The sequence below is a fragment of the Pelophylax lessonae genome, assembly GCF_965119305.1.
Source record: "Pelophylax lessonae genome assembly, chromosome: 7".
NCBI lineage: Eukaryota > Metazoa > Chordata > Amphibia > Anura > Ranidae > Pelophylax > Pelophylax lessonae.
This window is the reverse complement of record NC_138774.1, coordinates 189,460,590-189,472,737: the sequence shown is the minus strand read 5'-3', so window position 1 is coordinate 189,472,737 and position 12,148 is coordinate 189,460,590. Positions and strand designations below refer to the sequence as shown.

The window sequence follows — 12,148 nt, the reverse complement described above, 5'->3', positions numbered from 1 at the left end:
GTAGTGCTGGAAAATAATTGATGGCCACACAAAATATTGACATTTTGGGCCCAATTTGGACATTTTCTCTTAGCGGTGTACTCACTTTTTTTATTGCCAGCGGTTTAGACATTAATGGCTGTGTGTTGAGTTATTTCGAGGGGACAGCAAATTTACACTGTTACTGCCGGTTCACACTACCGCGACTTGTCAGGCCACTTGGTCGTCTGACAAGTCGTGCTCCATTCTGTGCTATGGGAACCGTTCTAATAGGAGCGACTCAAGTCGATCCGACTTAGAAAAAGGTTCCTGCACTACTTTTTAACCGAAGTCGGAGCGACTTGCATTGACTTCCATTATGTGAAGCCCGTGCAAGTCGTGCCGAAGTCACGCTGCACGGCGACTTCACTAGTCGCCCCCAAAGTCGTGTCGCCATAGTGTGAACCGATTCTTCTACAAGCTGTACACTCACTACTTTACATTGTAGCAAAGTGTCATTTCTTGAAAAGATATAAATATAATATTTACAAAAATGTGAGGGGTGTACTCACTTTTGTGAGATACTGTATTTGTATTATCCATAGAGTAGGGAAGAGTCCAAACTTCTATCAAATTCTTTCTTTCTTTCTTTATAGGTCGGATTTCCCCTCACTTCCTGTTCTGTGACACGGGTCAAGAAATACGGAAGTACAGAACAATAAAAACCTGACAAACATGCTAACACCTCCTCACTCTACTAAATTAATTCTCATTTGTTCTTGATTATGTCCTCAAAAGAGATAAACTGCATCATTTTTCCTCCTAGTGACACTTTACTGGGACAGGACACGAGGATACATCTCCCCAGTGAGGAAACTGACAGGAATTCCAACCCTTCCCCACTCCACACACAAGAAACATGTTGGCCTTTAATATCACTCTTTTCGTCACTTTGTCTCTCCATGTGGCACATTTTCCTGTCTTTCAGTCTCCTGCCTGGTCTTATTAATTTTGAAAACATGGCTGCCACTCTGCCGCAACAAGTGCATTGTGGGTAATGAGAAATGGTCAAGCGATAATGTAATGACCTAATTAAAAGAGCATCTCTGGTTATATTTTAACATAATTGATCAGTGCAGTTGCTGGTGTGTTGACATAATGACAATTCATATTGCTCACAGAACGCAGAACTAGGACGAGCGAACACAAATAAAGAGAGCGCAAGACCTGTATTCCTTCTATCCTCTCTGTCACCACGTAGGCATGGTGCATAGCAACCAGGGGGACGTTCACTCCAGCCATCTGTCCAAGAGTTCTGGCCCAGACTCCTAGGAGATAAAAATATAAATATACAGCATGTATAATGTACTTCTGAGAAATTTTCAGGAATAGCCACCTCATAGACGCAACCCCAACTTCACCGTTTACAGCTTTGGACCTTTTTTCTGCTTCCCTAACTTCTCTGCTGTTTGTAAATAAAATGCTGTCATTTGGAATTCTGTCTTCATTTCTGGAATACAGTGCCTTGAAAAAGTATTCATCCCCCTGGAAATTTTCCACATTTTGTCATGTTACAACCAAAAACGTGAATGTATTTTATTGGGATTTTATGTGATAGACCAACACAAAGTGGCACGTAATTGTGAAGTGGAAGGAAAATGATAAATGGTTGTCAAAATGGTTTACAAATAAATATCTGATAAGTGTGGCATGCAGCGTCTTTACTCTGATACCCCCATCTTCTCATCAACTCTGACCAGCTTTCCTGTCCCTACTGAAGAAAAGCATCCCCACAACAATGATGCTGCCACCACCATGTTTCACGTTGGGGGTGGTGGGGATGGTTGGTTCAGGATGATGCGCAGTGTTAGTTTTCCGCCACACATAGCGTTTTGCTTTTAGGCCAAAAAGTTCAATTTTGGTCTCATCTGACCAGAGCACCTTCTTACACATGTTTGCTGTGTCCCCCACGTGGCTTCTCGCAGACGGCAAATGGGACTTCTTATGGCTTTCTTTCAACAATGGCTTTCTTCTTGCCACTCTTCCATTAAGGTCAGATTTGTGGAGTGCATGACTAATTGTTATCCTGTGGACCGATTCTCCCACCTGTAAAGAGGACTGGTTGAGGGAATATGGAGTTAGTTAAGAAGACCGCATCCTGAAATATAGGAACAAAGAGGGAAAACCCCCAATGGGACTTTTTAGCCCTAAAATGACATCATCATATGAGTATATAGGTACAGTACATAGGCAAAGACACATATGGTAATAATGAATACATCCGACGCGTTTCTGGAGGTTATCAGTCTTCAGGGGTGTTGAACATATTTTGTGGAGTACAAAGTACCTCTAATGTAACCTTCATGATGCGGATTGTTCACTAAGGTTCTCTAACAAATTTCTGAGGGCTTCACAGAACAGCTGTATTTATACTGAGATTAAATTACACACAGGTGGACTCTATTTACTAATTAGGTGACATCTGAAGGCAATGGTTCCAGTAGATTTCAGTTAGCGGTATCAGAGTAAAGGGGGCTGAATACAAATGCAGGCCACACTTTTTTAGATAATTATTTGTAAAATTTTTGAAAATCGTTTATCATTTTCCTTTTAACTTCACAATTATGCCCCACTTTGTGTTGGTATATCACATAAAATCCCAATAAAATACATTTTCGTTTTTTATTGTAACATGACAAAATGAGGAAAATGTCCAGGGGTATGAATACTTTTTCAAGGCACTGTACAGGGCAATCAGTTAGAGTCTTCAAAATACTTGAGATTGGGGCGGGGTTCACCTTCCTGCAGGACAACGACCCTAAACATACAGCCAGAGCTACAATAGAATGGTTTTGATCAAAGCATATTCATGTGTTAGAATGGCCAGTCAAAATCCAGACCTAAATCCAATTGAGAATCTGTGGCATAACCTGAAAATGTCTGTTCACAGACGCTCTCCATCCAATCTGACAGAGCTTGAGCTATCTGCAAAGAAGAATGAGTAGAAATGTCACTCTCTAGAAGTGCAAAGTCGGTAGAGACAACCCTAAAAAGACTTGCAGCTGTAATTTCAGCGAAAGGTGGTTCTACAAAGTATTGACTCGGGGGGGCTGAAAACAAATGCACGCCACACTTTTCAGATATTTATTTATAAAAAGTTTAAAAATAATTTATCATTTTCCTTCCACTTTACAATTATGTGCCACTTTGTGTTGGTCTATCACATAAAATCCCAATAAAATACATTTACGTTTCTGGTGGTAACATGACAAAATGTGGAAAATTTCAAGGGGTTTGAATACTTTTTCAAGGCACTGTTGCAGATGGGCTTCTTAATACTTCTGTCATGTCTAAACTACATCATGTCAGCTTCTCTTTGTATTATGTTAACGTTTTAGATAGAGTTGAGTAGGGTTAGCACTTCTGTCAAGTTTTTATTGCTGTCTCTGTTCTTGTTGGGGTGATTAACCTTCTATATTTGTACTGGTGTCTATTGTCAGTGAGATAAAAAGTAACAGGATATCCAAAAGTTCCCCACTTTGGGAGATTTCCTCTAATTTCCTGTTGCATCTCTGGGGCAGGAAGTGAAGGGAAATTAAAACAATGGTATACAGAAAGCATAAATTAACCTTGGAAAGACTTTAACCCTTTCATACTGTAGCCATGCCAAAAAAAAATCAAAAATTACTATTCATACACGACAACCATCAGAGAGCAGTGTCAATTTATTATTTGAATGATAAAATGCTTTTGTGTTTACAATAGCATCGCCGTCTAAAGAGCAATTTGCAATAAATCACTTTCCAGGGGGCATTTAGTAGGTAAGGAGGCATTATGTAGTCTCCTTGCCACCTGTGTTAACCTTTAGGCCTCGTTCACACGCGGCATGCTAAAGCTTATGCCCATGGAGGGCCGTGTTTTTCACAGGCAGTCCCATTGATATCAATTGGGACCCAGCAGCTGCAGGGACACAGCTGCTGCACCCAATCTGACATTTGTGTAAGTGCAGGTCCCTAAACTCAGTGTGAGTTTGGAGACACGCACCCACATGCACTTATACCCAAATAGATGTCAAATTGGGAGCAGTGGCTGTCTACGTGTAGTGTCTGTGTCCTAACTGACGTGAATCACTCTGCCTAAACGGGAATACACAGAACACCTGTGCATCCCTGTGCGTGTAAACACAGCCTTCCAAAGGCGTATGCTTTAGTACATCCCATGTGAATATAGTCCTAAACGTCTGCACCACTGTGCGGCAACTGCAAAATCTTAGCTTATCCAATCACTTTTTCATATACTGTAGTGTAAACCCCTCCAAATTTTCTGATTGTAGGTATGACCACACAAACACGTAGATTTCTGCACTAATCTTGGTAGATTGTACAATCTGCTTGTAACAAGTATGGACATCTTTAGGGAAATAAACTTAGAACTGTTTTTCCCAATGAAACTTCAAGTACCTGCACAATTCACCACACAGGGTGTCTGCACTATGCCGTACTCTGTCTCCACGGCCGCAACCCTTGTTACACCAAAGTCGTCTGTCTTCACTTGAATTCCGGTCACCGGGCAATTTTCAATGACCTAAGAAAGCAGATTGTCACATTAATCTTCTGTCATGCCCTGTACAGCAGAACTTAGATTAGGAGAAAGAAAAGAAAGGACAGGACTGGTGCGTCGCATACAAATGTGTTAATAAAGAACATATATATCCGTAGAAGTCCGTGATGACAAAACACGTTAGGCGTGAGTACGCGGTCACCTGGGTTACGCCCGACGCCACGCTGCAGACTCCAACCAGCTCAGGTACCGAGGGGTCGGTTTTCGTTGAAGCAGCATAGGACCAACGGCTTTTTTATGCAACGCTTATATTGTTCTGCAACCTTGTGAGTAGCATTTCATTGGGAAGGGGGAATGCTTTTATTGTGTGATTTTTAATAATAAAAATACAGAATTACGCTAGGAGTCCCCGCTTGTATGTTTACTTACATGCTACTGCTATTATGAGTGACCTATGACTGGAGACACGGATCCTCTGGAGTTGTGCTGCAGCCGTTACCATTTGAGGTGGGTGAACATACATCTTGTTCTATAGGCGCAGATTGATCATCCTTGTGGTGAGTGTCCAGTCTGACGGGTGGCGGCACCGGTTGATGGTGGAGGGAGGACTATATTTTCCACTGTGGATTTTAAGGATTTTTTTTTCTCCTTAATCTGTATGTGCATGTCCATTTGGTGGTTGATATTGGACTGTCCGTTTACTTTTTACATTAGTGCATGCCATACCAAATTCGTGCTCACCTTTGTTTGTCACTTATTATTTTATACTATTTTTCATTTATATATTGATAACTTATCGCTGCTAGTGTTACTGATTCTCTACCGGCAAATTGAATTGGTCACACCCTTTTGATAAAGAACATATATATGACAGCAGATATTTGACATCTTCAGTCTCCTGCTGTTCCCTAAATCATGTCATAGACGGTTCGAATCTCGGCCAGTTTAGCAGAAAGCGGCTGAGATTCGAACCATGTATGGACAGGCTGAATGTATCAACTCGATCGATCAATCAATTTGGGAACAACCAGCCTGCTGGATTAAACATGCGATTATAGCTAGCAGCTGGTATAGTCACTAGTAATAATCACTATGTAAAAGATTGTCCAGCGCAATGATTCCTGTACCACGGGCCTTGACAGTCTTATTAGGAACCAATGAAGTGAGTAGATGTAGATCTCCATTGGTTCCTATTAGGACTGCCAAGGCACAGGAATCATTGCGCTGGACAATCTTTTATATTTTGCTACCATATGAGTTCTGTCTCCACGGATATTTCTGCTGCAGGTCACATGCCCTGGTTTTAGGTTGGGAGGGCAGAATATGCTGGCGCTGGTTTCCTTTCCCTAATTGTGGATTGTTTTTTTTAGTCTTCTTAATAATCATGGTCTTTCCCTGCTGGGAGAACACAATGGCTCAACGGGAGGGATTCCCCTGTCAACACTGTCTGTGGTTGCAGGAAAGACATTTTCTCTGTATGGGCTGCTTAACTGTCCAGGCAACAGGTTTGGGTAGAGAAAGAACATCACTGTACTTCTTAACCAAAAGCAATGTTATTGACCTGGCTGGTGTGGCTGTCCAAATCTCAGGACTGGATGGACAGAAATGCAAATAGTTTGGTTTGAAATAGAAGAGTTCGGTTTTAAAGTGCAACTCTGTCCACAAACAATTTTTGGCCATTTGCATTGTAAAAATAAATGAAAACAAAAGAAATTTCTGCAAAACGTGGCCACTGCTGCATTATACAATACTCTTCCTTTCATTAACCCAACCCACCCTCCTCCCCCAATACAGTATAGTTAGTGCCCAACATCTAACGTTGAAACTTAGAGTTCCAGCTGGAGTAAACAGACCACATTGTTTTTTTTGCTCTGCAGCGCATACATTCTAAAAATATCTTGAATTCTTTTTAATGAATACAAGGCATTATGTGATTGCAGCAGGTGTGGATGAACATCACAATCTCCCCTCTTCCAATCACAGAATGTCTTTCATAAACTGAAAAGAATAAAGAATGTTTTAGGAATGAACAAGCTGCAGACAGAGCGATCCACTGTGACCTGAGTACTCCAGCTGGAACTGTAAGTTTCAGCACCAGCACTCACTGTACTGCATGGGGGAAATAGAACTAAGAGTATAACATTACACAGCAGCGGATGCACACTGCAAAAACTTCTTTAATCTTTACAGAACTGTTTTTGGCTGGAATTCAGCTTTCTTAATGAACTACCAAATACATTACTAGTAGGTGGCAAGCCTCTTGAGAGGAGTAGATCCTTGTGCAGCCTAATCCTCAGGTAATGCTTAGATCTCCTTACTAGTTCACATACTGGACTTCTCAGGGTTACTAATGACTGCTAGAGTCATACAGGCACAGAACATTATCAAACAACCTCATACCTGTGCACCTCTTGCGGTCGATGCTCTGGCCAGGGTGGTGCAGGTACCCGCGGGGTCCATGGTCCCATCTTTTGGAACATACAGGGTGCCATAGAGATCGTCCACATTCATGAGGGGGTACAAGTCTTTAGTCTCTGCTGGCGACAAGACGTATGACTCCACGCCATAAACCTTTCCCAGCTATATATGACAAAACCGACAGTTAAAATCTCAAAACATTTCTTGTGATACAAACTATTTTACCAGTTGTGCTGCAACAGTCAGAGCTAACCTGTGACTGGAGAACATGTATGCTCTCTGGGTAAAGTGCTCTGTTCCTGCACACATAGGTGTCCGTTGATCTGAGTTTGAACAGTCAGACTTATTTTTTACCAGGTAATATTAGTAATTTTTGACCAGGGCCATCTTTAATATTGATTGGACCCTGGGCAAATATTTTCTTGGGCCCTCCCAAATCCACTTATCAACTCTTTGCAGGCAGTGCGGGCTCAAGGGGCAGCTATTTGGGGCCCCACAACAATGACTGGGCCCAGGGCAGCTGCCCCTTTTGCCCTGTGTTAAAGATGGCCCTGTTTTTGACATTGGATATTTTCATGTGTTTTTTTAAGCAGAATGTTACTTGTTTCAGGAAAGTTTTCTTTCCTGCCTCCCCCGTACCACTTACACATTTGCCAAAAATCTGTTTAAAAAGTAATACCAGGAGCATTTTGAAAGATCTTTCAAACGCGCAAATGCACCACACAGTCTATTCTACAGAACTGGCAGAGACCGGCGGTGCATCTGCGCATGCTCTGGGGATGTGGTGCAAGTGCAGACATACTGTGGGGTCCCTGTCAGGATTCGCAGACATGACAGAGACTGGCGGTGTGTCCGCGTATGCACTGGATCCCATGAAAGACAGCAGTGTTTGAAGAAAATAGATGTAGACACTACTTATGCTTCAAGCAAGACAATGCTGGACTTCATGATCTAGTAAACTGGCATTCACTGCATTCAGGTAAAAAAAAAAAACCTTCTTCAAAAGAACATGTTCAATGTTAAATGAACCCAGTGCATAAATGAATGACAAAGTGAAATAAAGTTCAAGAACATCATAAAAGTGAGAAATATATATATATATATATATATATATAAAAAGAAAAACAGTCTTCTATAAAAAAAAATATTTAAGTGCTCGATCTCGTGATAAGGTAGGGAGTATCAGCCTAATAATAGAAACATAAAGTCCAGTGCAAAGATGTGCATAAAAATATAGTGATGGCTTGAAATGTGGAAAAATGATCCAATAAAGTGCTCCAGAAACATGCACTGCACCCCTGCAAAATAGACACTCACCAGAGAGGATGGCTGCCGTTACAGCAGCAAACACGCACTCACTGTAGATCAATCATCTGTTGTGGACAAGGCTGTCCAGCGAGAATAAATAAATCATAAAAACTCTTACAATGGATGCCACTGCAGACCCGGTATCAGACAGCAGTGTGACATCAGCACTAGTAACTCCTCCCCAACAAGTTTTGTGCAATAGGACGTTATCAAAGGGTCCTCTCGTGTCAGACGTCAAACTGGTTTAAAAAAAAGAGGAGAAATTACTGCTCCTGCACTTCAGAAAATCAGGTGCCACATCGGCTGTGCTGCCACTCCCAACAGGTCAGGCAAAACCCAAATGGAACTCTAAAACAAAAAAACACAGAGGGCGCACCAGCCTAGCACATTTCCTTTGCAACATTTTACTGTTGCAACATTTGCTTTTTTTATATAGCCACTCAAGAGCTGCTCAAATCGCGGTGTCTCCTTTGAAAAATTTTAAACCAGAAGTGATCCGTCTGCCATTTTGCCTGTGATGTGGAACCGGAAATGACTCGGCCGCCATTATAACTAAGTTCAGTGGCACAGGATGTGACCAAAACGCCATTGTGTTGGAGACCTGGAAGTAACTAAAATTACTGAAAGGGAATACCACCAGGAGATTTGAGTGGTGCTGTCCCCAAATGCTGGAAAGGGTGTATATCCTGCCCAGAAATTCTCCAACACCAACAGATATGAGTGGTAAACAAAAAGAAAAACCAAATAAAAAAAAAAGAAGAGTATAAAAATTAGACATCGCGACCAATGAGCAGTGTTGATCCGCCACTAGTGTACAACAGAAAGGCTAATATAAAAAATGTTTTCCTTTCATAAGATTACAAAAAATATATGAGACAAAAAATGTGTAAACATTAACCACTTAATTAAACGAATATATAAATCTTAAAATAGACAGCAACAATAAAGAAAGGACAAAGATACCTATTTTTTATCTTTAAAATTGTTAATATCCCCCTCAATATTGTGTCCTATAGGGGAATGACAGCGTAATTCGTGTATCCACCACACTTCTAACTTGGATACCTCTGGTTTTTATGTTACAACCCCTCCACTGTACTTTTGTTTTAGCAACACCAACAAATTTAAGCTCCTTGGGGTTCCTGGTATGGTACTTGCTAAAGTGTGATGAAAGACTATGGTATTTATACCCACGTCTGATATTGTCTGATGTGTCCTCTCAGCCTATCTCTTAAACATCTTGTGGTTCTACCAACATACTGCTTACTGCAGGTACATTCTAAGAGGTACACAACATGGGTAGTCTGACGGGAGTCACTTTGGGCATGGGGTGACCAGGAAACTGGGGGGCACTGGGGATATGGTTTGGATTGCTCCAAATGTGACAGTGATATTCAGGAATGATGTCTCTCTTGAAATATGAAGATTTTTTTCCCTGTACATTGTGAGGTCTCTGACCAGGAAGTACAACTCCTAATATGGGCATTCCAGGAAGTTTAATGTGGAGACTGACTGTCTAGCGATGTTGATTTTGTCTGAATAAGTAAATTGTGATATTCTTGTCTGAGGTGGCTTTCCAATCACCTATTGTTAAGTATGCTAATGAACTCACCTGTTGTCTGCTAAGGGATGTATTGACACTCAGAGCAATGTGTATTGGGGGGCTCATTACGTAACCATTGTGTGATGTTGGGGGCTGGATTTGGGTCATTGTTCATGTAGTGACTGCATTACTTCTAACGTGTATATAAAGCGTGTATTCCTTTTCAATAAAGTCTGATTCCTGCTTGACCCTCAAAACAGAGCCTCGTCTCGTACTTGGGGGGGGGGGGATTATTCGTATGGGTTTCTTGTTCGGCTGAGTGGAGTGTTCGGTAGCTGCCTTTGTGTTCTGGAATGAAATGTCCTAAACGACTATAACCCCTTTCATACGCGGGGTGTCGTTACAGGTAGAATCAAAATAAATTAATGGATCAATCCCATATTGCCTACCTGTTGTGGTGGAGGTGAATTTGGTCTACTTCCTGTGCCAACGCCCACTAACACCACAGATGAAACACTTATTACATGGATAAAAAAACTACTTGAGGTTTAGCTGGGAGCACTTGTCCAAGTTAAGAATCCTGCTTAAGAATATCCCAGTGGTGCTTAATGATTCTCTTACCTTGCCAATGTTGCGTGGAAAAGCTGGTAAATAAAAGTGCAAGAAAGGTTTGATGGGGTGTTTTTAGTCCTATATACAAGCAGAAAGGATCTATCTACTTGTGCTACCTGCTGAATGAATGCATCTAGTCTGCCTCCTTACAACCCTTCTGTAAGAATCTATCTTTAAGAATGCTACATTGTGAGAAAAAATATTCAGATATATTGGAACAGTTCCTCCACATTCTGACAAACTGTCCCATAGGGAGATTCTTTACCCAGATGGGATTATGATAGCTAGAGAGGGGGATATAACTGTTTCTATCAGTGCTCTTAAAAAATATGACTTAGCAGTAATCCCACCTTCCTCTACCATCACTGTTAAGTCAAGGAAGTGTATTTCTTTGTTATTAAAGGTATAAAGACAGTTCAATGTTGTTAGGGTTATCATTCAACAATTGCACTAAGGCCTGTAGCGAGTCTCCACTTCCCCTCCAGGTAAGGAGAATGTCATCATTATACCTTTTATAGAAAAGAAGGGATGGCCACTGTTTATCATATATCATTAGTTATTCCCAGAGAGACATGAACAAATTTGCTAGGCTCGGTGCAAATTTAGCGCCCATCGCAAAGCCCTTAATTTGTAAGAAAAATTGTTTGTTGAACCAAAAATAATTAAAGGATATCGCAAAATCAAGTAACTGAAGGATAACGTTTCTTTGTGATGGCGGGATATAGTCAGCTCCAGTCAGAAAATGACTGACTGCTAACATACCATCTTTATGGGAGATAAGGAGGTGACATCCGCTGTGACTAGAAGGTCACCTTCCCCTAATGTTACTCCCTCAAGTTAAGAGATGACCTGCTTAGTGTCCTTGATGTATGATTTGGTCTTAACAACTAAGTGCCGGTTCACATTAGTGCGATCACAGAGATCACATGTAATTCGGAGCGCACTGCTCCTAAATTACATGCAATCTCTGTGCGTTGCAAATTTCAGCCATACAGTTTGTATGGCTGAATTTGCACCGCAATCGCACTAGACATGCACATGACCCTTTTTTTAATCCGCAGCAGAATCGGATCGCATGGTAGTTCACACTAGTGCGATCCAATTCTGTGCGAACTTGTAGATCGCACTGCGATATGCGATCTCAACTGGGGGTGTCATTAACTTTTTATTGACACCCCCTGCATATCGCATATGGCAGTGTGAACTGCCAGGGGTGCAGATGCGATGCGGGAACACGCTGTATATTCGCAGCGTTCCCGCATCGCACAAATGTGAACCGGGACTAAAGGTTGCAGAAAGTAATCTGTATATTAACTGATCGTGGACACAAGAGAGTTAATACCACTAATAATGGGTCTCCCAGGAGGATTAGTAAATTGCTTGTGAATTTTCGGTAAATAATAAATGATTGGTATCGTAGGTGCACCAGGAATCAAGTATTCTTTCTCTTTTTGGGTTAAGAATTTTGGATTCAAAACCATACTTTAACTCTGCAAGTCTCTTTTTATAACACATAGTTGGATTTCTATTCAGAGGAGTATAGATATTTGTATCACTCAACAAGCAGTTCCTCTCAACAATGTAGTCCTGCTTGTCTAGGAGAACAATCCCTTCCCTTTTATCAGCTGGCCTGATGACCAGGTCTTTTCAGGCCAGTAAATCATGCATTCCCTTCTTTAAATTCTGTTCCTCGTGTGTCCTATTAATGCTAAGCTTGTGAATATCCTCCAACACCATATACCTAAACAC

General features: G+C 41.3%; 1 protein-coding gene across 2 annotated transcripts in view; it reads right to left on the bottom strand.

Moving 5' to 3' along the window:
* SARDH (sarcosine dehydrogenase) overlaps positions 1-12,148 on the bottom strand; it is a 164,972-nt gene that overhangs the window by 136,304 nt on the left and 16,520 nt on the right. For both annotated transcript variants that reach the window (XM_082264400.1, XM_082264401.1), the window contains exons 4-6: positions 6,919-7,098; positions 4,419-4,542; positions 1,186-1,286 (exon numbers count right to left, since the gene is read on the bottom strand). In XM_082264400.1, the coding sequence (XP_082120526.1) occupies positions 1,186-1,286; positions 4,419-4,542; positions 6,919-7,098 (405 nt within the window). The remainder of the gene's footprint in view (positions 1-1,185; positions 1,287-4,418; positions 4,543-6,918; positions 7,099-12,148) is intronic.